The 24757-nt window shown below is 27.6% G+C and overlaps 2 protein-coding genes across 4 annotated transcripts in view; one reads left to right on the top strand and one right to left on the bottom strand.

Annotated features, from left to right (window-relative positions):
* Nucleotides 1–11712, top strand: part of LOC108774484 (sodium/potassium-transporting ATPase subunit beta-2) — a 19488-nt gene extending 7776 nt beyond the window's left edge. Inside the window, exons 2-7 of one of the 3 annotated variants that reach the window (XM_018540610.1) lie at nt 2400–2540; nt 2956–3075; nt 3276–3457; nt 3641–3920; nt 4375–4552; nt 10846–10906. In XM_018540610.1, coding sequence (XP_018396112.1) covers nt 2400–2540; nt 2956–3075; nt 3276–3457; nt 3641–3920; nt 4375–4478 — 827 coding nt within the window. In that variant the 3' untranslated portion in view covers nt 4479–4552; nt 10846–10906. Of the gene's footprint in view, nt 1–2399; nt 2541–2955; nt 3076–3275; nt 3458–3640; nt 3921–4374; nt 4821–10845; nt 10907–11581 lie in introns of those variants that run through there. The other 2 variants (XM_018540609.1, XM_018540611.1) reach the window with 2 other exon arrangements.
* Nucleotides 10983–24757, bottom strand: LOC108774483 (sodium/potassium-transporting ATPase subunit beta-2). The gene is made up of 7 exons (XM_018540608.1): nt 24513–24757; nt 14980–15120; nt 14675–14791; nt 13986–14167; nt 13278–13379; nt 12149–12320; nt 10983–11115 (listed from the first exon to the last, which is right to left on the bottom strand). The coding sequence occupies exons 1-7, from the start codon at nt 24661–24663 to the stop codon at nt 11003–11005; spliced, it is 978 nt and encodes a 325-aa protein (XP_018396110.1). The 5' UTR covers nt 24664–24757; the 3' UTR covers nt 10983–11002.

Below are 24757 nucleotides of genomic sequence, written 5' to 3'. Positions count from 1 at the left end.
AAAATTTTTTGGGAGTACCGAGTAGTTCTGATCGGAGTTCTGGACAGTTCTCGGCGAGTTCTGTCGAAAAGTATCAGGGCTCAAAGCGATTGGACCAACGGTTTCCGAGATATACTCACTTTAAAAATTGTTGATCTTCTGACAAATGTCGCTGTATCTTGCAAACCGTTGGCCCAATCGCTTTTTCACCTTACAGTTTTTGATAGAACTCGTCGAGTTCTATAAGAAACGCAACTCAGAACTACTCGGTACTCTCAAAAAAATTTTCAAAGATTTCTACTATTTTTTTTAAACTTAATTATTTTTCAAAAATGTTTTTTATGTATCAAGAACTCTAGGTATTCACAAAATACTTCTGTTAAGCTGATCAGAACTATGCGACCTTGAATTTCGTTAAAAAGTTAGCGCCCCATTTTTTAAAAATTATTAAAAAATGATTATTAAGCGCATATGTCATTAAAAATCATAGAGAATTCTTGGTATCGTCAAAAAGAAGCAGGAATTATCATCAGAACTATTGTATATAAAAATTAATTCTTAAAAAATTTTTAATTTTTTTTTTATTATTCGTAAATTTTTTTTACATATCAGGAACTTTAGGCAATCGCAAATTGAAGCTATTAAGCCGCTCAGAACTATTCCACCTCGAAATTCGATAAAAAGTTACCACCCCATTTTTAAAAAATGTAAAAAAAATGTTTATTGAGCGGAACTCTTGTTATTAACTATAGGGAACTTTTTGTCTCGTCAAAAGGAAGTGGGAACTGTAATCAGAACTCCTGAGTACTATAGTTGGGGTGCTAACTTAATATACCCATATTTATAGGAGAGCGAGCATGGCAAAGCAGACAGCGCACTGGTTTGCTATGCTACAGAGATCCCGGATTCGATTCCCGATAGAACCAATTTTCATATGTTAATAGGTTCGCATTGCTTGCACTTTTTGCACTCAACATTTTTGTTTTATCTCTTTTTAATGCCAAATATATAACTATCTCATTTTAAGTGCAAAAATACTTGGAGATTTCATGCAAGGCAAACAGACCTTGTGTCTCCTTTCCGAAGGAAAATTGTACTAGGAGTATCGTTGTCAAGAATACTTCTCTAACAAAATTTTGTTATTCGGAATCAATGTTAAACCGTAAGTCCCATATGACTGTGTACAACCAGCGTGCGTACTACAGGCATATAATATGAGAGAAGTCACTATACTTCGCCACGAATAATAGGACTAATTAAGAAGAATATTTATATTTATGTATATAAACTTAATAAAAACTTATTTAAATACGTAAATTATTTTAATTAAAAGCTTATATAAGTTTCAATATCTAGCTATTTATAAATGTGAAGTTTAATATCAAATAATATCAGCTGTTCTTCATTAATAATTAATGATTTTTATTTTATCATTTTATGTATATGTCAAAATATATTGCACAAATTACATTATTTAGATTTTTAAAAAAATAGGATATTACATTTAATATCGAATGCAACAGTGTTCCTTTATGTATGTATATAGTTTTGTCATGAGCAGTCCTACTCGATAGATGTCCACAAAACAACATCGTAAAACGCGTTAGCGCGTAATTGAATTGTACCGTTTGACCAGACGCTTTGATCTTCCTCTATGAATTGAATCCGCGGTTAATACAATTAACCTACATTATAGGAAGTACTTGTACGAGAATCAGCTTTCCTCTATATGCGACTGCAAATATTTCGCACAGCAAGTTAACTAAAGCTATTATCGAGGAAAGTGTAAAGTGTAAAGCCTAATCGAGTCTTGAAAACAAGATGTTAATGTTTATTATATTGTGTGAAATTTATATACTGCGTATGTATTATTATCTTTTATTATAAAGCTATTATGTTATATATTTGCGATATTGTATTATCTATATTTGCTTAAAAATTTAAATAATTCCTTTAAAAAATAGTACTTGTACTTACTTGAAAAAAGTACTAAAATATAACGTAATATAATAATATTTAATTCACATATATTTATATATATAGAAGTATTTGTAAGGAGATGACTCTTATTAAACTTTGATTAATTTAATCAGTGATTGACTTATCAAGTAATATCTATTTTATTGATACGAACAAAATTATTAATTTTTTGTTGTTTAACATCCAAAAAAAAGATTAGATCAGGACTGACAAATTATATAATCAGGAATTTTGTTTTAAACGATTCTATCAATTATATATTAATTGTGGATTAAGTTAATAGGGGGTTGATCGGAGTCGCCTTGGAATGGAAAGTTTTTGACATTTTTTACGAACGAATAAAGAGTTGATGCTGTTCGGAATGCAGTTTTAGTTATCCTACCTTAATTATTTTATTCTTTTAATTTAATTACATACCTAGTTACATTTATTTTACGTAGGTAAAATTGGACTTTTTTATCTGATATTCTATGGCGTTCTGGCGGCGCTCGTTGCTATTTGTTTCTGGGGATTCTTTCAAACACTCGATCCAAGGATACCGAGGTGGCAACTCGAAAGATCTATTATTGGAACAAATCCAGGTAATTACACTAGTTATAAAAATATTTTTTAAATTACTTTGAATTAGATAAGATATTTCTTATAATTTTTTAAACGCGCGAAAAATATCCAATTACACTTGTGTCATGTTGCCAAAATAACTGAGATTTAATGTAAATCAAATCTTCTTGGCTATTTTTGTAAAGCTGAAGTGAATAAAAAATTCTTCTATTATCTAATTTAAAATAATTTGTTTATTATAAACTATCTTTTATTAATAGTCGATATGATAAATAACAAACAAATCTCTCTATTATATTTTTAAGAATATTGAATTTTTAATAATTTTTATTATTTATAGAACATTATTTATATAGTTTGTATTCTTTAGTATATTAAAAATTGAAATATAGAAGTATGTTTAATTTTTAAAGAAAATAAAATTATGCTTTATAGGATTAGGATTTAGACCAATGCCGCCGACGGAGAATGTGGAGAGTACTTTAATTTGGTACAGAGGCACCGACAACGAAAACTTCAAACACTGGGTTGATTCACTACAAAATTTCTTAAAAGGTAATCATCCATAATTCATAATAAATAAGAAATCCATCTATTACTCAAGATGTCGAATTCTATCCTAAATGAATCATAAATGCCTATCATTTTACACCTGCATATTTCCGTTATTGCTAATTAATTTCTAAAATTAATTTTTAAATTGTCAAATATAATTGTCGTTAATATTGATTATAAATTTTCTTATAATATTTCAGATTATATAACACCTGGGTCTGTTCTTGGTCTTGGCGCTAACATTAATAAATGTGATTATAATCAGCCGCCGCAACCTGGAAAAGTTTGTGATGTTGATGTGAAAAACTGGCATCCTTGTACCAAAGAGAACAAATATAATTATCATAAATCTGCTCCTTGCATTTTCCTCAAACTGAACAAAGTATGTACATCATAATATAGAATTAATCTGATAATTTGTATAATGAGATATATATTATTTTTTTCAAATATTATTTTCAATCACATTATTTTAAATGCTTTTAATAATTAATATCAACTAAAATCAATATTACACATTTGATAAAAATTTATGTATAATATTTTTTGTATTTTTGTTTATCAGATTTATGGCTGGAGACCAGACTTTTACAACGATACTGAACATTTACCAGAAAAGATGCCACTTGATCTCAAAGAACACATCGCTAGTCTGAAAGGAAATAATACCTTACAGCTCAACACAATCTGGGTATCCTGCGAAGGTGAAAATCCTGCTGATCAGGAGAATATTGGACCAATTCATTATTTGCCACGGCGCGGTTTTCCTGGTTATTTTTATCCTTATGAAAATTCCGAAGGTTACTTGAGCCCACTAGTTGCAGTGCACTTTGTCAGACCACGAAGTAAGTACAATATGTGCGCATTATAAATATAAGGATGAATGCTGAAACGATTGGGAAGTGTTAAAATAAAATAAATGAATAGTAAAATGAAATAAATACTACTGTGGAACAAAATTATTATTTTTACTAAGCATTCAATGTAAGAAGATTTATATAGTATAGCAGTGTCTCTATTATTTACTTTATATAAATTTATTTTCAAATCTTTAAAATTTTATTAACTTAAAAATGATCGGAATGAAAGTTATAAGGTTTTATGGTATGTGTTAATAAAGATAACGATTGCTCCCGTAGAGTGTTTAATTCATTTAATTTAATTTATTATAAGATCATTACTATTTTGTTTCAGCAGTTTTGCAATTATTATTATACTGTTTAAAATAGTATACATACATATAGAATAACGAAAAAATAAAAACGCATAAACTAAATTATATTCATCTTTTATTTTCAGCTGGAATTCTGATAAATGTCGAATGCAAAGCGTGGGCAAAAAATATTAAGCATAGTCGTAACGACAAAATTGGTGCGGTCCATTTTGAGCTGATGATAGATTAACGTAATCTGAAAACAGCTTTCGGCACTCTATGCAAGTCTCTTAAAGTAAAATGAGTGTCTTCGAGACATTAGAGGTAGCCATTATAGGCACACCTTCATCTTCCAAATAATAAAAATATGAGCAAATATTTTTTCGAAGTCGACGACATGCCGCCCCAATTGTCTGGATGACATTATAATTGAGTACAAAACAAAGGAGTTCTTACAATAGACATTCTCGAAATTTTTAATGGATTATACATAAAAATCATAAATTTTGAGAGATTGCATATGTATATGCTGAATAAAGATATATCAGCGAGGATAACGACTAAGGACGTAGACGTTAATGTTAAGAATCAGGTAGAACTATCATTGAGAGGTCTTTATTAAAATCATTTTTTAGTAAATTTTTCTTTTTCGCATTAAATTTACTATTTTAGATTTATTATTTCGCGCTAATTTATTTATATCATACATTTATCTTAAAAAATCTTTAGGGAGTGCTTTTAACTCACGTAAAGGCTTTTTTTATTCATTTTATAACTAAACTATTATATCATATGTCATTTTTAGTTTGTCAAATAAATTAGTAATTATCTTTCAAGAATTTTAAGAGAATAGTTTTATTTGTAACATTCATAAAATTATTTTTCTTGTTTGACAAACTGAATGTTAAGTATTCCAAATAATAGTATTGTTAATTTTTACAATTTGTCTGTAATATATTATTTCACATAATGTACATTTTATATAATGCCGTTATTCTCGTTGGATATCTGCTATATATTTGCGGATTAAAGAAATTTTTTATGAATTTAATATGCCTCTGTGCAAATGAAAATTAGAAAGAAATGAAACAATGTAACAATGGAATCTCAAGGAATTATAATCCCCTATCTCTGGTGAAAAAAAATTCTCACAATATCTCATAATATATGTTTAAGAATTTGTCATTTTTTAAATTTATAGAAATTTCTGAAAAATACTTTAAACTTTTTTACATTTTGTAAGTTTTCTTTAGAAAATTTAACTATGGAACGAAGTTATCGAACGAAAAATTTTAAAATATTTTAAAATTTATATATTAATAAAAATTTCAGAAAAAAATTTAAATTTTCTCAATATTTCTGAATGTTTTAATTTGTATAAAATATTTGACGAATTGTCTAAAAATTACAAAATCGTTCAGAAATTTTGAAAAATTCTGAAATTTATATGGAAATTCTGAAAAATTATATGAAAAATTCTAAAAAAATTTTCGCCAGGGATGTGTGCCTTCATTTGCTCATAAGCGCGAATTTATTTCGCCTTTGTGCAATTGAGAACGAATGTAAGAATAGAATAATGAAATCTTAAAGAATTATAATTATTTACACGTGCCTTCCTTTGCTCATAAGCGCAATTTATACATATACATATAAAAACCGACCAACATAATACCATATAAAAGAATCTCATTTGGAATTATTTAATATACTCATATACATATATATAATATTAGCTGGATAGATTTTTTATAATCAGGCGAGCAATTTTGAAGACTTTTTTAATATTCAAATGACACTAGAAATTAATACGTTCTCAGGTAATATTATATTTTTTACCTTATTGGAACGCGTCAGTAATTTTGTGAAGTAGAAATTAAGGATCGCGAAATAGATAGTAAACGTATAAATACTTCCCTGATAGCAAAGCTTGTGGACACAAACATTTTAAGTCAAGCCTGCTACCAATTTTTGATTGCAGAAGAGCAACAAATTGCACACAGAGTTTGTATTATCTGATATTGAGCAAATTGCTGTCAGAAATGTGACCAAGTGCTAGACGCGCTATGCAGATTAATAGTAGAAATCGAACAAGGTTCTGCATAACCAGACGGTAGATTGAGAGCAGAACCTGAATCGAACAGATTTTGTTCAGATTTTGCCACTAATCTGTTGCCACTAAATATGGCCTGTCAGCTTTGTTAACAAATCTGTAGTCAAATATGGATATAGATGGCTATGATTTTGTAATAAAAATCTAATCGAGCTTGTTGCCAATTTAGGTCTAAATTGCTAATAGCGCGTTTCACTGGCAGAGCTAGTGCGCACTCAGTGTACTTTAATGCCTTTGTACACAAATCGACATAGAAATGTATATTTAATAAAAATAAAAAAATGATTAAAACCACATAAAATCTTCAATATATTTTATTGTGTTATTTGACAAAATACACAATAAGCATTTTATCAATTGAGATATCTTACTTTAATATCAGATTAGAATAGTGTAAAACGACTTTAATGTGCACTGAGTGCGCACTAGCTCTGCCAGTGAAACGCGCTATAACATTTTGCTATTAGGGTTCTTATAAATAAGAAATTTGAAACAAATCTGGCAAGTATATCAAATACGACAATATTTAAGATTTTTAGTATCACCGTATCTGTGAAAATATTAAAAAATTTGATAAAATACTATGGAGCTATCATGCAATATCATATGCCTATATTGCACATAATAAAGAACAGATTCTCAATAATGAAATATAACATAAAAAGTATGAATTAAAGGATAAAATTTTGATATACTCCATTTTTTCTTATTTCTTTAAAAAAATTTTGATTAAATTTTAACTTTAAAATATTGTTTATATGTGCTGTAAAAATTATTTTACAAATAAGATAATTTTCTTTTCTTTAAGGAAAAGAAGAGAAATAGTGTTCATAGATTTGAAATATATAGAAATAAACTCAAAGAAAGTGTTAAGTCAGCGTAATGATTAAATGACTCATGCTTAATGGTAGGATTAATGATAAAAGGTATATGTTATTTTATTCATTATTAAGATATTGATAGATATCAATTTATTTTTTATTATATAATTACGATTTATTTATGATTAAATCTACAAGTGGAAATATTTTTAAGAAATGGCAGCTAATAAATTTTAGCTTTTTCTCGGAATCCATAGTGGACAATTCATGTATTACATCAAGTTGGAAATTGTAATTATTTGAGCACAATTTTTAGTTAATAACAAGGGAAAATTAAAAATTCTACTTTCTGATTCATTCCTTTACTAGATATACGATTTAATTATTATTAAATTGTATAAGTGAAAATAATGGCCGCTGCCCGATTCACACTCGCAATGCTTTTGGAATTATTTTTATCATCCTTTTATTAATAACGTTTTCTCTTGGTTGCACTATCGCACACCAATGCAACACTCAGACAGTGCAGCGTGTTTCCTTGGTAAACCTGATGGTAGGCAAACTTATTCAGTGTAACGTGTTTTTATGGCTATAGTATAGTGTAAATTTTATGCACCAAGTGGGATTTCGTTACACGATCTCAAAAGGACAGTGTAGAGCCAGTGTAACATTTAAAATTTGTAAATGGAAATCAACCGGATTAAACACGATAGCATGAAGTAGTAGTAGTGTATACCATGGTGTATGTACACTAGTGTAGTGCAGAACTTACACGCAATTGGTGTAGTGCAAGGTTACACTCAGTGTATCCCAAGAGAAAATGCTATAAAATTAAACAAGAACAAATGATATTCGCGAACATTAAAAGCATGAATCGAATTGCGGCTAATATACCCGACGTTACAAAAATTAATCGAAAAGTAATGTTCTTAAAATTATGAAAGTCATATTTATTACATAGCATAGATTAACAGCAATTATAGAGTCAAATTTTTTACCCTACGCTAATATAAATACATCTTGTGTTATAAAATGCGAAATATATCGCAATATATTGATTACTCAAATATTCTCATTGTCTTTTTTTATTTTTTAACTCTAGTTTAGCTATGGTACATAAAATATCTTTTTACCATTATTCCTGACAAATATTATAAAATAGAAATATAGTATTTACGCATTTCTATACCATATAATACATATAAAAATTCAATATTAATGCTAAAGAATTTGGTGACAAATTATAAGGATAAAAAACAATATTTAAAACAATGATTTCTCATATTGTTAAACAGATATCACATTGATGTGTGTAATCCTCATTCATGTAAAAAGGATATATAGAAAGTATACATTGTTGACGTGGGATAATATATAATATACATATGTATACCTAATATTTTTAATAGGTTATTGCTTTTAAAACTTACAGATAAATTTATTGAATATTTCAAATGTCCGTAATATATATAAGAACATTACTCTTGTATAATTCACTTACCATATATGATCTATAACATATAGAATAGATTTACAGAGGAGCCAAGGAGTAAGATAATAAATTAACATCATCATATAATCGCAATGAATAAATTAACGATTACACAATGCTCGCCTTTATTTAAAAAGACGTTTGTACCTGTACGTCGAGTTATTTTTCCACCATTGTCATTTATTTAAAAAATAATTATTATAGGACGCAACATCATTTTATTCTATACAATTTATATTAATACACCTACACCTCGATAAGTACCAGGATGCTTTGTAAGCAAATTATTCATATCGATAATTCGAGCATCTATATCTTATTTAATTCTAAGATTGATATGTACAAATAATTCAAGATAATTGGACAATAAGAGATATATAGGATATTCGAAGAATATAATATAACTTACATTTTTAACTTTTCAAATATTTTTATGCGAAAATTAGTTATATTTTTTGATGATCTATTTAGTTACTTTTTTATTAACTTCTTTTTTAAATGTATGTTTCATAATTTTTTTATATTGTGTATATAGATCTACAAATACTAAATAGAATTATTAATCTGGTGAAAAATTTTTCTATAATTTTTCATATAGTTTTTTAGTATTTCTACATAAAAAAAAATTTCAGAATTTTTCAGAATTCTGTAATTCTTAGAAAATCTCTCAGATTTTTATACATTATAACACTTTTCAAGAAAACTAGAAAAGTTTACATCTTTTCTAAAATTCTTTATATATGCACGTATAAATTTTGAAATATAAAATTTTAAATTTATCATTTCTGAAGAAAATTTATGAAATCTAAAAACATTTAACATATTTCTAGAAATCTTTATAAATTTAAAGTATGCATAATTCTTGAAAATTTTATGAGATATTGTGAGAATTTTTTTTATCAGGATTATGAAAACTTTTATTTATGTTATGTGTGGAAGAATAAATAATCATTTCTTTAAAAAAGAAAGAATCTTTTAATTTCGCTGTAACTCTGTCGAAATAATTGCATTGAGACCAATATAATAATAAAATAGTATATAAGAATTAATGATGCTCGATGAACGATTGCTGTACGATTAACAGTTCATGGCTGTAAAATAATACAAAATATAATTTTTTTAAATAAGCATACACTAGAAATTATCATTATTGTCAAAAATTAACAGTTTTATAACATTACAGATTTGTAAATTTTTATTTTTAAATTGAATGATTAAAAATACATTTTGTTTTTTATATTTTTATTTTAAAATATTTAATGAAATATGAAATTTATATAATAGAAAATTAACAAGAACATTTATTGCTATAAAGACTATTATTTTATGTATAATAAAGAAGTCTGAGTGTGGTTTTAAAGTCGATGTAATTGGAAAACGAATCGATCAGTGTATTTATGTACGCTCTTTAAAATATGTTAAAGTGGGTTAAATTAGATTAAGTTGAATTTAAATTAAGTTTTTCTATGCGATATAATAAAAAATTGTAAATGGCGTTTATGATTCTTTGAAAAACAATAAATTTATATTTACCTATCTAGTAATATAATAATATGATTTAAATTTTACAACGATACTTTTTAAAAATCTCAATGCAATTATTTTTGACAAAGTTACAGTTTTTTTTAAATTGTCTTTTTTTTTAAGAGAAAAACTGACTTCTTAATTTATTGCATCATATATCATAGTTCGTTCATACAATATTTTTTTACATTTTTAAATCTTGTGTTTCCTTAAACGTGTAAGTTTTAATTTAGCTTTATTCTAGTTTGAATCCTTTGAATTAAAAACATTTTTAGGAGCCGAAATATAAAAATAATAAATATTTAACTAATATAAATTTATAGTAAATTTTAGATTTTCAAATTACACAATTTGTTTTATTTTTAATCAGTAATACGTTTTTAATATTAAAATATGTACAATAATTATTACATGCTATAAATTTGAAACGTTCTTATTGAACGAAAATCAGTCATATTCTATATATCTCCCACGATTAGTATCTTGTTTGTACGTACCTGATATAAATCAACAAAAGGCATTCTTTTTGTTAAAAAGCAACAAAAGACTTTTTAAGATTAAAAATTCAAACTAGTAGCTCGATAAGCAAGAATTCCTATTGATTAATTATATATGTGAGCAATATCTCTAAAAGATAACAAATGTATTATTTTATTCTATTTTTTTCTAGGTATTCTGTCATTGTGATTGAAGATCCAAACACTAAGTACTATTTAACGTACATTCGGATCTTTTCGTGCACAGTTCTTTATATATTTGGAAAAAAAATGATAAACTATGAAATCAGGGGACACGTCGAGGACGATCTCGACGATTGTAACGTCCAATCATTCGTCAACCATCAGTTCAAAGTGCACTGCACCCTTCTTTTCGGATTTATGTGAACTGTATTCGATATTCTTCGCCCATGCCCGGCATTCTATGTTGATGATTTGGTTCCCTACAAAAAAAAGTTTGATTTAAAATAAAAATGTTTGTGAAGTAACTCTTGCATCAATAGCTAGGATAATTTATTGGCGTAATATTAACTTAAACATCCCCGGCCACTATCCTTAATGCATGTCAATGCTCAATGAATATCTCGCCAATAAATTGTACTATTCGAGATGTATATTTTAAATTTTAGACAACTTCAGAACATTTTATTAAATTGGATTTTTTAATATATACATTTTAATGAAACTATAACTTTGATTATACAATAATGCAACGTTGAGCAGTTTACTCTTGTCGAGTTTGAGACATGGTCTAATAATTTTCAAATATACATAATAAGATCTTGTAATTGTTTTGCATTTTACCGTATTCTTAAAATTATTTATATCTACAAATACAAACTAAATAAAATTTATGCATTAGGAAATGCATAAAACATAGTTACAGTTTTCACATATATGTTATTTCAGATATTTAAAAAAATATATACGATTTACGAAAGATTATTAAACCAAGACGAAATTAAACCACGAATGTAGCTTTACGTGAGCATGCAGGCCGATGACACCTTTCGACGACCGATACGTGCTGCAACACACCGGCTTTTACCGGTTTCATCTGGAGTGCGTCATTTGCTTACAAGTCACATGAATCAGTCGGTGTTGGTAGTTTTAATAAAAAAAATTGTTTATCCATACACAATACGCGTTTAAATTGCGTATCACGTTTACAAAAACTATATAATATGAAACATTTCGATAATTTTAACTGTTACTTGATACATTTGAAAATATTTGAATGCTACAAAAACGATTTTAAAAAAGCCAAAAGTTGGAAGTGTTAACGAAATTGTTTCATAATATAATATTATTTATATAAAATACATTATATGAAATATAATACAATATTATTTATACGAAAATTTAAAATTACCGCGATTTGAAATTTTTTGCATTCTTGTAATCTTCTTTTAAAATAAACAATTCCGTTTTTCTTATTATATTAGGAGATATTTGATATTAATTATATTAACTTACTTGTTGGTCGAAGAAAATGAACAGCGACTACTGGACTTAAGTATCCGGGAGTATTTTCATATGGATAATAGTATCCTGGAAAACCGTGTCCTTTAGGATAATAATTCACTTCGCCGATATTTTCTCGGTCATGAGGATTCTCTCCTTTGCAAGATACCCATACAGTATTCAGCTACAATGTGAAAAAGATATGAATTGTATATTATGTGAAGTATTACAACTTCATTCAAGATTATACAAAAAAAAATCTTTTAAGTTACGGTTGTAAATAACAATTAATTAAAATTGTTGTTCAAATTTCCAAGTTGGAGATTTTTAAAATTTTAAACAGCATATTAAAGAAACATAATATTTTTAAATAATATTCTTTGAAAAAAAATTACTACCGAACATATATTCTATATATATTTACATTATATACTAAAACTTTATCGAATAAAACTAAATTTTGTTTTAAATTAATCTAATTACATTTCTCATATTAAAAGAAGGTATTCTCTATTATTTTTATACATATACGCATAAATGCTGTTATGTACTGTTTATAAAATATTTTATACAAATACCGATAGAGTATCTATTATATACATATTGTATAAAATATTTCGTATAACAAGAGTTGTATTATTGTAACATTAGTAAAGAACAAAGAAATCGAATGAAAGATAATAATGATCTTTATAATTTCTAGTTATATGTATTCGTAGATCGAACGTATCTCACAAATATGCACATACGGATAAAATATATACAATTAATAAAGATTCACAATCTTTATTCTCGTTTGGCTGTTGAATAAACAGGTAATACGAAAATTAATCGTTAACAGAGATAAAAATTGTATCATATTTTATTGAGAATATTTTTGTTATATATAATAGTTTTCCGTTCTATCGCCAAGTACGAAAAATAATTTCCAATACAATCCTTCTTTCTTCATTTTATTTTAAGTTGTATTTCTTCTATTTTTAAGCTTTAAATATAAAATTAAATTATCGCTGTAAGAGAGAATTCATAAACTAATACACCGATACGGGTTGCGAATTTGAATAATAAATTTTTTTTTCGATCTTCGTTCGATCCAGATTTATTTTATCAACTAATATAATTGACTGACCGACTAACTAACCCATGAAGCGTCGACTGATTTTATATATTTGACTAAGTTCTCTGGCATTTCGGACGGTAAATTTTTAGTATTATTATAATACTCAGGAACCCATCCGTATATCTGAAAAATAATATTTCAAAAAGTTTTAAAAGAGAGAAATCTTATACAGAATGATTCGCGTGAAGTGTTACATAAGCTATTATCTCTATTAAACAAGTTTTTATATATAATGTTGCAGCAATCAAGGTGTATAGATACGTGTAAGGTATACGATAACTCGTGTATAAATACACAGGCACGATAAAATTTTCACATAAAAAATGCTACAATTTCGAAAAATCTTTTTCTACGTGATTTTTTTCTTAGACGATACGACTATTGTTAGATTACTTTATCACACAGCACAAATATCCTGAATAAAGATATGCTATCGAAGTTGCGATATCTTTAGACTATTCCTGTGATAATTTGGACATTTTTACTATACGGAATATAAAATTTCATAAATATAATTTTTTGTGAATAAATTTACAAATAAATTATATACAAATAATCATAATATATTTACATCAATGGCTTAAGATAATGGATTATTAATATTGCTAAATATTTACAATAAATAATAAGAGAATATATCTTAAAAAATGAATAAATTAAGATGCATTCTATCCTAATTTTATATGATATAATTTAACAAAAGATTTTATGCGTGTATTGCTGCCTTACCCTGTTAAGTTTAATGAAAACACAAGGCGCCGAATTATTGAAACCGTATTGTTGATTCGGAGAACATGGTCCCCAATTATTCACATCAACTGCACATACATTACCAGTCTTTGCTGGCATTTTATAACTGCAGATTTGTTGGTTTCTACCGCCATTTGGCAAAAGCGATGAATTGATGTAGTCTATTTAAGTAACAGAAACACGGTTGGATTTTATGCTTAATTTATAATTATACTATAAAAAAAAGTGTTTTAACGATAGCAGACTCATAACGTACATACATGAAAAGAATATCTTTTTTGATATATAAATCGAATAAATATATTTAAAAAATAACATATTTACATATATATTTATAAAACGATATTTATATATTTATAAATATCATTTGTATTTGATGTTTATGTATTTTAAATTATATGATAATATTTTACAAAAATTAACTTAATTGAAATCGATAACTTAATTTAAATTTAACAAAATTGGAAAAACACACACATTAATTATATTTATATCGCAATGGAAATTATAATAGCTCTTTTGAAAATACATGTATAATATTTTTTAAATAATTTTTTTTATATATCACTGATGATTAGTATTTTATGCATATGTATGTATTAATAACACTAATTAACAGCAACGCCATTATTAACAATAAGTCATTAGATTCCACACATATTACTCACTTTCTAAAAAGTTATCCAAGCGCTGCGTCCATTTTCGTATTTCAGTCGCATTTGATGCGCTATACCAAATAAGTGATCTCTCATCGGGATTATCCGAAATTGGTCGGAATCCCAAGCCTGATAAATACATTGACAAATGCAATAAAAAAAATTCAAACATATTAATTCAAGCGTGTATTATAAATAATTATTTCTATCAAATAACATAATAATTGAAAATATATTGTCAAAAAAAGTAATATATTAAAAATAAAAAATAATCAGATTGGTTTATAATATAACCTTTTTGATGTCGGAATAATTACCTGGATTAGTACCTATAATGCTGCTACTTAAGGTCCATTTAGGTTTCTCATAGCTCAACGTAGCCAGCATGCCTTTCATGCTAATGCTGAAGAGTATCGCCAGCCCAGCATAGAAGCAAGCGTAGAAGATAAGAGTTACGCCTGAAGGAATACAAAACCGTGGGAGAAGATTATTAATCTATCTTCTACAAAAGTTTCCTTATATTCTGTACATTATAAGAACATTTCTGATTATGCTACCATTCTATATTTCTATTACGTAAAAATGTTTAATAGTTTAAACAAACGAACAATGGATTAATATAAAAATATCTTCCAAAATGATAGATTTTTGTAAAGTTTGTCACAAATTTTTACGCATTCAAAAAAATTAACATGGTATGCAAAGAATATGAAATTTTTTCATTCAAAAATTATTAATTTTTATACATTTTTTCACGATTTTATGAGAAAAAGAGAGAGAGAAATAAGAGTTATCATTTATTTATACTTCCGTCATTGACGCATTTGAGCGCCGTTGCGTGATCTAGATAATTGCACGCGACTGCAAGCGTGTGCCCAAAAACCATGTGAGAGTTAACGCATGAACTATTCTTTCCTACACATTTTTTTTTTCTTTTAGACAGATCTAAACTCGTAGTTTGGCGTCATGACCTGCTTACCTCGGTCACTTACGCAACCACACAGATACGAAAATTTTCACCATTTCGTTGATCGAATGGAAAATATTTAAAGCATAGGGCACTGTGCCAGCGCACAGTCTAAATATAGATTCTTTTTCAGAAGCAATGTGAGTCGCAATGATAGCGGCCAACTGCCACTATACTGTTATTAAAACTTCAGAAAAAGTTAAAATATTTCTTAAAGATTGGATCCATGAATATTTGGAAGTTTTAACATTTAAATATCCTATATTATGTACGGGCTCAAAAATAAGTAATTTTATGCATTTGCAAAAAATATATCTTGAAGAAAAAGATTTATTTAAATCTGCATGTAATGTCGAATTATTGAATGTTGTTTTTCTCTATCTATTTTATCTCCAGTCTAGCATAAAGATGGTTGTATGAAGATTTATTTTAAGGCATTAAAAAAAGGTTAGATAAACATTATAATATAGTCAATAATGCAGCCCAATAATACAGAATTTATAAAACTATTACTAAAAGAAAAACGTTCTAATTGTATTAACAAAAAATACAACAAATTCTGATCATATAAATTTTAATTATCCTAAATTTTGATTCTTTCGAGATTATAATTAATAATTAACGCGTAACAAGATCTTTTTCAGTATGAGCATATTTTTATTTGTCATTAATTTCTTCAAAATTTTGTGATAAAAATATAAAGGTTGAGAATATCTAGGAAAAAGATTTAATAATCACTGTTTAATGATTATTATTATTCTTATCTAATAATTATAAATAATTTTACTATAAAAAAATAACGAAATTATTTTGAAGTGTCTCAAAGAGATAGAATGTTCCTAATTGACTTTTGATAACGAGTATACGGCATCTGTTATTATGTCTTTGAAATTGAGAACTTCCAAACAAAAGCTTATCGAGCATCTTATCATATCTCCTTTGAGGTGTCGACGATAAGCGCTTAGATTTCTTGAATTGTCCCTGGTAACTTTTCATCATATCATTATTTTGATTTGCATAATGAATGCAATGTGATACATTTTAGAATAATAACATGTGTTACGTGCAAGTGATACTTATTCAAAATATTCAAATGACAGTTTTTTGTTATAAGGTAACAAATATATTCTGTTTCAGTTTTAATGTTGCTTGCTTTTTCTCACAGGAAAATTACTAAAAATATGCGTTGCACGTAGAAACTCTCTTATAAGGGTCTGGACGTGAGAATTGATGAGAAAGTCATTTGATTAGTCCACTACGTTTTAACTTTAACAATTCCTGTGAGAGGGAAAGAGATACAGAAATAGAAAAGAAAAAGATAGAATATATTGAGAAAGAAAAAGAAATGTGTATCTCTCTCTATTTCGTAAATTTTTATTAAAATCTGTTCTGCATACAAAACTGCGGTTCGTGTCTAGACTTTTATTAGAGAGTTGCTCTCTAGTTGCACATAATGACGCAATAGAAGTACTTTTCTTTAAAATTATCAATTATTAATTCTTTAGTATCTTTTAATGTACCAAACTATCAAATATTTTATAACACGTTAAGATATACGACAAGTTGTATTAAAATCATGATATAACCAACTTCGATAAAATTTGGGTGTGTTTTAGATCAATTTGGAAACTTATTATTTTCAAAAATAAGCCTTATAATAATAAAATCAATTAAGACTCCTTATAATTTAAAAACAAATTGGAGAGGACACAGGGCAATAGAAGTCGAGCGCAGAAGACGTCGCGCAATTAAAAAAAAACACCACTAATAAGTGACAAATGATTATATAAAACAGATGCGTGAAAAAAATGTGGGCCTTTTATTCACTACTATACACACTAGAACCACAACGATTGTCATCAAACGTGACTGCGCTATCTGGCTTTGGAATTTCTATTCGGCAGTTTAAAAGTGAAATTTGTTCGTAAGATCGGGAACGCGAAATCGGTAAAACATATTTCGGAGCAGAGGCTGCAAGATAAAACCTGAGAGCTATAGAATGAGATTTACATAGTACGACACGATAATACACGCGACCTCACGTGATCGGGAATGTTATCATCACCCGGTTGTTGATCTATAACGACATAGTGCTTTCGATTATAATTCCCCACACAGCACATTCATCCTCAGGACGTATAAACTGTTCTTTGGACGTTTACAGAATATTATCTCTCGATAATACTTTAAGTTACTTCGGAATTTCGGTCAAGCTGAGCAAATAATATTCAAATACTTACTATAGCAGTTTAAAAAACGAAGAGAAGAATTAATCAAATTTAAAATATGCTTCTATTGTCCGTCATAGATGTCTTGTAAAGTTTCTACAGAGAGTTTCATATGAGTTTCGTTGCGTATAAAAAACTTAAGTCAAACTATAACTTAAAAGACATTAGCTGGATCATTTTAAGTAATGTGTGTCTTAAAATATTGATAGAGCTCTGTGACTGGTTTATGATATCTTAAGATGGATAAGATATTTAAGACGGTCTTAATCATAGGAACTGATTATGAATACCGGCCTTAAATCAAATTGCGATAAGAAAACAATAAGAAAATTTATAGTTAAAGAAATGGGTAGTTCATATCATGCTTGTTATTTCGGATTTGCTGACGAAGTATATGAATACGAGAAATATTTGCACGCGTGAATTTCTTCAAGAGATTAAAAAATTCTTTTTAAATAAGAAAGTCTTTTTAAATAGTTTCATGTAGGACTCTCGGTAATTTGAATGCCAGTACGGTTTGTCGTCGTTCAAAAATTTTGTTCAGCAAAACGCCATTTTCTGTTTTTGTCGACAATTCTATCCGATTCTCGATTGGTCACACGAGAATTTAGCGACACTGAAACCGCGTGAGAATTGGATTTGACTAGTGTAAAAAGTTACAAATTGAATTATATGTATCTATAATAGTATACATCCATGTGACTTATACTGTAAGTTGCGGTAAAGAACACAGTAACACACTTGCTAATTTATCACTCGTCGCATATATATGCAGTATGCAAATTAAAAAAATTCTTATGAGTCAGATATTCTAGCAAAATAATAATTTGACGTAAGTTAAACTACTATTAGGTAAGACCCGCATAAATTATCTCTAAATTATCATTTAATTAATAAATACCATATATAATATATACAACAATAATATTATATAAAGAAGTTTATAAAGAAGAACAAGTATCTATTGTATTTTATATTCAATATTTCTCTATCATTCCTTAGATGTTATTAATTTCGTAGTTATTGAGATATTGTGAAATTTAAATATAAGTGTTTCCTTAAGAAAAGATTCGCTCACCGCGAAACACCTGTTGATTGAATATCACTGTGTCGACCTCGTGCTAATCTACATTACATACATATCCGTGAAGGATCGAACAGCCAGAAACCTGAAAAACGATTTTTCTGCGTGCTTGACATATACAATACATTCGCACTGACTCATCGTTAGTCAATCCGTAAACTGTTTGAGAGATCATAAAAAGTGTTTCATGTATGAAGAAGAACATTCTAATCATATAAATAGAGCGGACATCGGATGCCATCATTGTCGATAATACGACCGCGGTAATGTATAATTTGGTCAAACACATATTTCTCGTGAACACGCTACTGGTTCCTGTACAGAAGGAAAATAATAACGTGATGACATCAGATTAATAAAAAAAAAAGTATATTCGTGATAAGACGTTTGAATTATCTTGTCACGGGAATCTTATCGTCGAAAAACGACATTTTCTTGACGGATGACATTGACGGCACATGCCAGCGCGTAAACTTTGTAAATTATAAATGTTATTACATTATTGTCATGCAGTTTTTCTTTCATTTTAACGAATAAAATATTTTCTGCCTTTGTTGAAATATTTATGTATTCGGACGTAAAAGTTTTTTTTTAGAAGATAGAGGAATGGTACATTCTTTACTCAAATAGAATTTTATTTTCTACCTTACATTTTTTGTAATAACTTATTTTTAATACATTACTTTAAGCGATTATAATTGTTGAGTTTTTATTTTGATGTTTAAAAGTTTAGGACTTTAAGCGCATTATATTAAAATTCTTATAAATACCATAAGATTTATTATTTCGAAGAATATTTGATTGCGTCAAATGTTGAAACTTTACGATAATTAATGTCAATAATACATGCAAACACGAAGAGTAAAATTGGTAAGAATAAGAAATAATGATCAATTTGAAATTGCTTGTAAGAATGTTTAAAAAAAACAACAGATTTTAACGTGAAATTAATTAAGAATGCCGCATTAATCAACGTCGTCATAATCATTATCATAATATCGATGCAACAAATGCAAATAAACGATCAAGTGATCAAACTGCATGTAAAGAGCGAACGGCATTGCATATATCTTTCGATGATTGTTTTACATACGAAACACGTTTGTGATCAACGTTTCTCTTAAAACGGGTCGCGATCACGTTTCACCGACTTCTATTGTATTCTATTGCATAACTTTACCAAAGAAAACATGATTGGAATCGACGTTACTATTCAAGAACCAAAAGGTCCGAGACTATAATTTTAGGTACCCGAAATCAGCGTCGTATTGATATCCTTCTTCAAATGAAACGATTGAAATGTTATTGTAAAAATTAGAAAAGATATTTATAATATATAAAGTCAATTTATAAAGTCAATAAAATTGATATTTATATAAAGTCAATTCTTCAATTGCAATAAATAAAATGTTACAAGACTAATATTTTTGTCAAAGACTTATTGTTAAAAATAACACCAAAATTTTTCTTATTTTTTTTCGGAAAAAAAAAAAACGTTTATCTAACTCATTTATGTATTTGCGAAAGTAATTTACCTATATGTACCTGACGTCTTTGGATACATTATTTTTAGCAATTGGCATGCACGTAGTATCATTTGAAACGTTGCCCTAACGAAGACACAAACATTAGCATTTTACATCAATTAATAAAATTGTGCCCTGTTGTTGATGTAATATAATGAGAAAAAAGAGAAGTCATATATATAACAAGCATAAAATTAATTGGAATTCAATTAATAACTTATTACAACCATGAAATTGTGGCGGAATTTTTTCTTAACTTATTGCTCTTTATTTGTTTCTTCGTAAAGACTCTTCAATTTTGCAATATATTAATTAGTTACGCCACAAAAATGCGTTATTTTAACAATTAATTTGATTATTGTACTACCGTTCTTATGTGTCTAATCATAGACACAGCTTTTATCATTATTCTTATCTTTATTTTTACTAACATATAGTTATTCATGCGTCTAATATATATATATTTCACATGCTTGTTTAATTTATTATATCATTTTAGCTAATTATACGACTGATGAAGAAAATAACGTTCTATTATGAATTTCTTATTTGCAATAATTAATTTAATTTAATTATTAATTTAATCTCAACTAATTTTAACTCATTTCCCTATTTTTTAACGTTTGTTCCATAACTGTATTCATTGGCTATTCAGTAAAAAAAGTAAATCATACGCGATTTTTTGTATCTAATAATTATGATATTAATTATTAATTGAATTATCGATTATATTAATTCATACGCGTTTTTTCTAGTAAAAATTGCAGTTTAGAAAAACAAAAATTTTTTACAGGAAATCAAATTGAGAAGATAACATATAAATAATAAGCCAGCTGGTTTGCTTTCGAATTAGTTCAAATTCAAATTATCACTGGAAGGAAGACTTCTCAAAGACATTATAAAGATACAAAAAGGCCATGACGAGTTTCTTTCGAGTCAAACAAGACTTTCACAAATCGTTCTACGTCGTAAGTTACATATATATCTCTAACAAGAGCAACTATCTTGCGAAATGTAACGAAGTTTTCTGGGGGTATTAAGAACACGGATTATAAAATCGTAAGAGATATGAAATTCGAGTGCATTTTGTAACATTCTACGAAATCTAGTGAGTAACATCACTAAAAATGTATATATACGAAAAAATTGATAATATTATTGATAAGAAAAATATGATTCGGTCAAAAATAAGTAAAACACTAATAACAAACATGCATACTCGATCGTACAGTGTGTGCGTTCTGAAATACATTCTCCAAATCTTGAAAATGAGATTATAAAAAAAATTTGGCATTTTATAAAGAAAGAAAAGGGAAAATGGTTTCTAACATTCTCATGAACGTCAATTTGCTAAGCATGGCTTACTCAAAGGTCAAAGCGCGATTAACATGATTCACATCTTAAGATTTGGAAGAAAGGCGTCGTGCTGAAGCGGCCAAATGCCCCCTTCGTTGTTCGCTATATGCTACCATCACCGATACTTATTTCCGGTGCTCTCTCACACTAGTCACTGCCAAAATGTGAGACTCAGGGTCGACTGCTTCTAAGCAGCCGCCAAGAAGTCTACGTAAAACGTTCTCAACATGTATACACACGTGTCAATGTTGGATATTTCACTTTTGACAACTCTTTCATTCATTATACAAATCGAATAAAAACAATCATTATATACAATAAAAATTCGTTTAGTTAATTGATGAAATTAATTTCTGAGTTCACTAAACGTTAATGATTAATCATCAAATATTCATTTTTCATTGAAATACTAAGAATATTGATAAGATTTTTCTCTGCGTTTATATAGATATAACATGCTTCCTTTTCATCCTTTGAAAAAGTATCGTGATAGGAATAATTGATGCTTTCCAGCAAGTGACACAGTGTAATATAGTGATCATTTCATCTTTGTTTAACATTGGCAAACTACAAAGATGCCATGATTCACTGTGTTACACTATGTCATCTGCGTCACTTGCTGAAAAGTACTCAATATCTCTCGATCATCTAACTTCCCAGATATAGCATACAGATAACTCAAAAAGAATTCAATCATATGTCATTAATTCTGAATTCATTTTTCGATGCGAAAAGAATTTTTTTTAAAGTTTTTAAAAGAATTCTTTTTGTATTTTAAAATGAACTAATAATTCATGACATACGACTACATTAAAAAAAAATTCTTTTTGAGTTGTATACTCTATGCTATTTGGGTTATTTTGATAACGATAACGCTACTTTACTACTCGATACATAATTAATCGTTTCGGTCTAAAATTGCTTTCAAGAAGAATGTCAAAGTTTTCAGAAATTTATGTGTGTTATTCGTAAAATATTAATAATTAAAAAAATTCAATAGGAAGATGAAAATTGTGAAAAACAGTATTTAAGTAATTTATTAAAAATTTGGAAAAATAATTTTTAATATTATAAAATAAGCATACTTGCTTTTATGTACATATATTATTGCAGATTAGGATTACACAATAAAGTAATTGTGTGTTTAATGTTTCTTTAGTCAGAATGATTTGTATTTGAGATTCTTATCGTACATTTTGATTGTACATTTAATTCTAACTGCAGAAATATGATTTTTCTTTCATAATTTATAAATTGTTTGTGTGAAGGAACATAAATATATGATTCGTAAATATATAAATACCGAACTTAAATATTTCAAAATTAATTTGAAAAACAATATTATCAATATGTGTATACACACATATAGAACAAAATATGAAAAAAGTAGGACTTTGGATAACAGAGTGACGTCTAATGAGTGACGTTTAATGAACCAAAATAGATATCATTATACCCTCTTTTAACGTCATGCTGTTATTTGATTTCTGCAAATCGATAACCTACACTCGGAGATAATGAGATTAAGAATATCAATTACTTGAATTGAACACGATCACAAACTTGTTTTGACTAATAGTAATACTGCAAAAGTATCATTACACATTCCTAATAGATTTACTGCAGTCTTTAAGAAATATTGATCGTAAAATTTTACGTGACTCATAAGATTTCTTCTGTCTAACATGAAAATAGCAATTATTTTAATATAATCTCGACAATAATACAAATATAATTACTATTGACCTTGTAATTAAACAATTTTTTCTAAAACGAATGTTTTATTTTCTTATAGAAACAAAACCTTGTTTAGTCAATTTCAATGTAAAATAATGCATTCGTATTCCACTTTTAAATTTAAATCGATGTTAATCAATGGAATATTTTTACCGACATTGAAATGTTCTTCTAAATTAAAAAAATTTAGAAACTGTCAAATCTCAATATTAAAATACAAAGTAGTAAATATTAATCTGAAATAGTTATATAAAAAGACATTAGCATATGATAAAATCAGTTGATTTTACACACAAAATTTACCATTATAATTTATGTCTGCGTAAAACGAAATTCAATAACGATGAATTTGAAAAAAAAAAAAACGTGTCCGAGAGAAACAGAGTGGCTTTCCTGTGCTTTAAATATTTATTCCTCGTGCTCTCTCTCTCTCTCTTTTCAGCATAGTTATTTTAATAAATTTTAAACTTAACATAATCTAATATTTTATTTTTAAACAGTTTATACTTTATAGGAATAGTGTGTGGTTTATATTATCTATTTTTTATTCATCTTATAACGTCGATCTTTTTCAGAAATTTGCAAGTACTGATCATGGTAAAGTATAATTTTTAAAAAATTATAATGTGGAGTTACGCGCAAAAATCTTTCAAAAGTATCTCATAATTTTTTCACAAAATTCTAATATTAATACCAGTATAACATAACGTTTCAAAATCATTTCTTGTGTAATCACGTAGAATATTCAAGTTCCTTTTCCTGTATTGAATTATGTGTGGAAAATAATCTTTAACGTTGTAACATAAATATTTTATTTTATACATCATTTTTAAAGTAATAACGAGTAGAACTTTTAAATTCCTTTTTGTATATCCAATTATGACTACTTTCAGCTGTTCGAACGTCTAAATATTTAAATACACAGACGTTTGAAATACTTGGAATAACTTACCCCATTTTTTAGGCGGATGACCACAGTACGTTCCTTCTGTCGGATTGTAGATACCATCGCGAATTATCTCCCAGCGAGTTCTAGTATCAGGTACTCGCATGTAATCAAACTCGTAGGTACCATTTTGCACTTGCTTGCCGCGCACACTCATCACGACGAATACTATCGACTGCTCTTTGATCGGTCGATCGACAGGTAGACTGAGATATAGGCAGGTCGGTCTTGTCAACCTTCACGCGCCGAGC

This window comes from Cyphomyrmex costatus, unplaced genomic scaffold, assembly GCF_001594065.2.
Source record: "Cyphomyrmex costatus isolate MS0001 unplaced genomic scaffold, Ccosl1.0 scaffold254, whole genome shotgun sequence".
NCBI classification, from domain to species: domain Eukaryota; kingdom Metazoa; phylum Arthropoda; class Insecta; order Hymenoptera; family Formicidae; genus Cyphomyrmex; species Cyphomyrmex costatus.
The sequence above is the reverse complement of the archived record's forward strand: the minus strand, read 5'-3'. Positions and strand labels throughout refer to the sequence as shown.

Bases quoted from the DNA above. Each gene is read 5' to 3' on its own strand.
- LOC108774483 (XM_018540608.1), bottom strand. From the start codon at position 24,663: ATGAGTGTGCGCGGCAAGCAAGTGCAAAATGGTACCTACGAGTTTGAT. The intron at 14,168-14,674 runs GTGAGTAATATG...TTACTTAAATAG, and splicing joins CTTGGATAACTTTTTAGAAA to ACTACATCAATTCATCGCTT. The intron at 12,321-13,277 runs GTTAGTTAGTCG...TTCACATTGTAG, and splicing joins AATCAGTCGACGCTTCATGG to CTGAATACTGTATGGGTATC.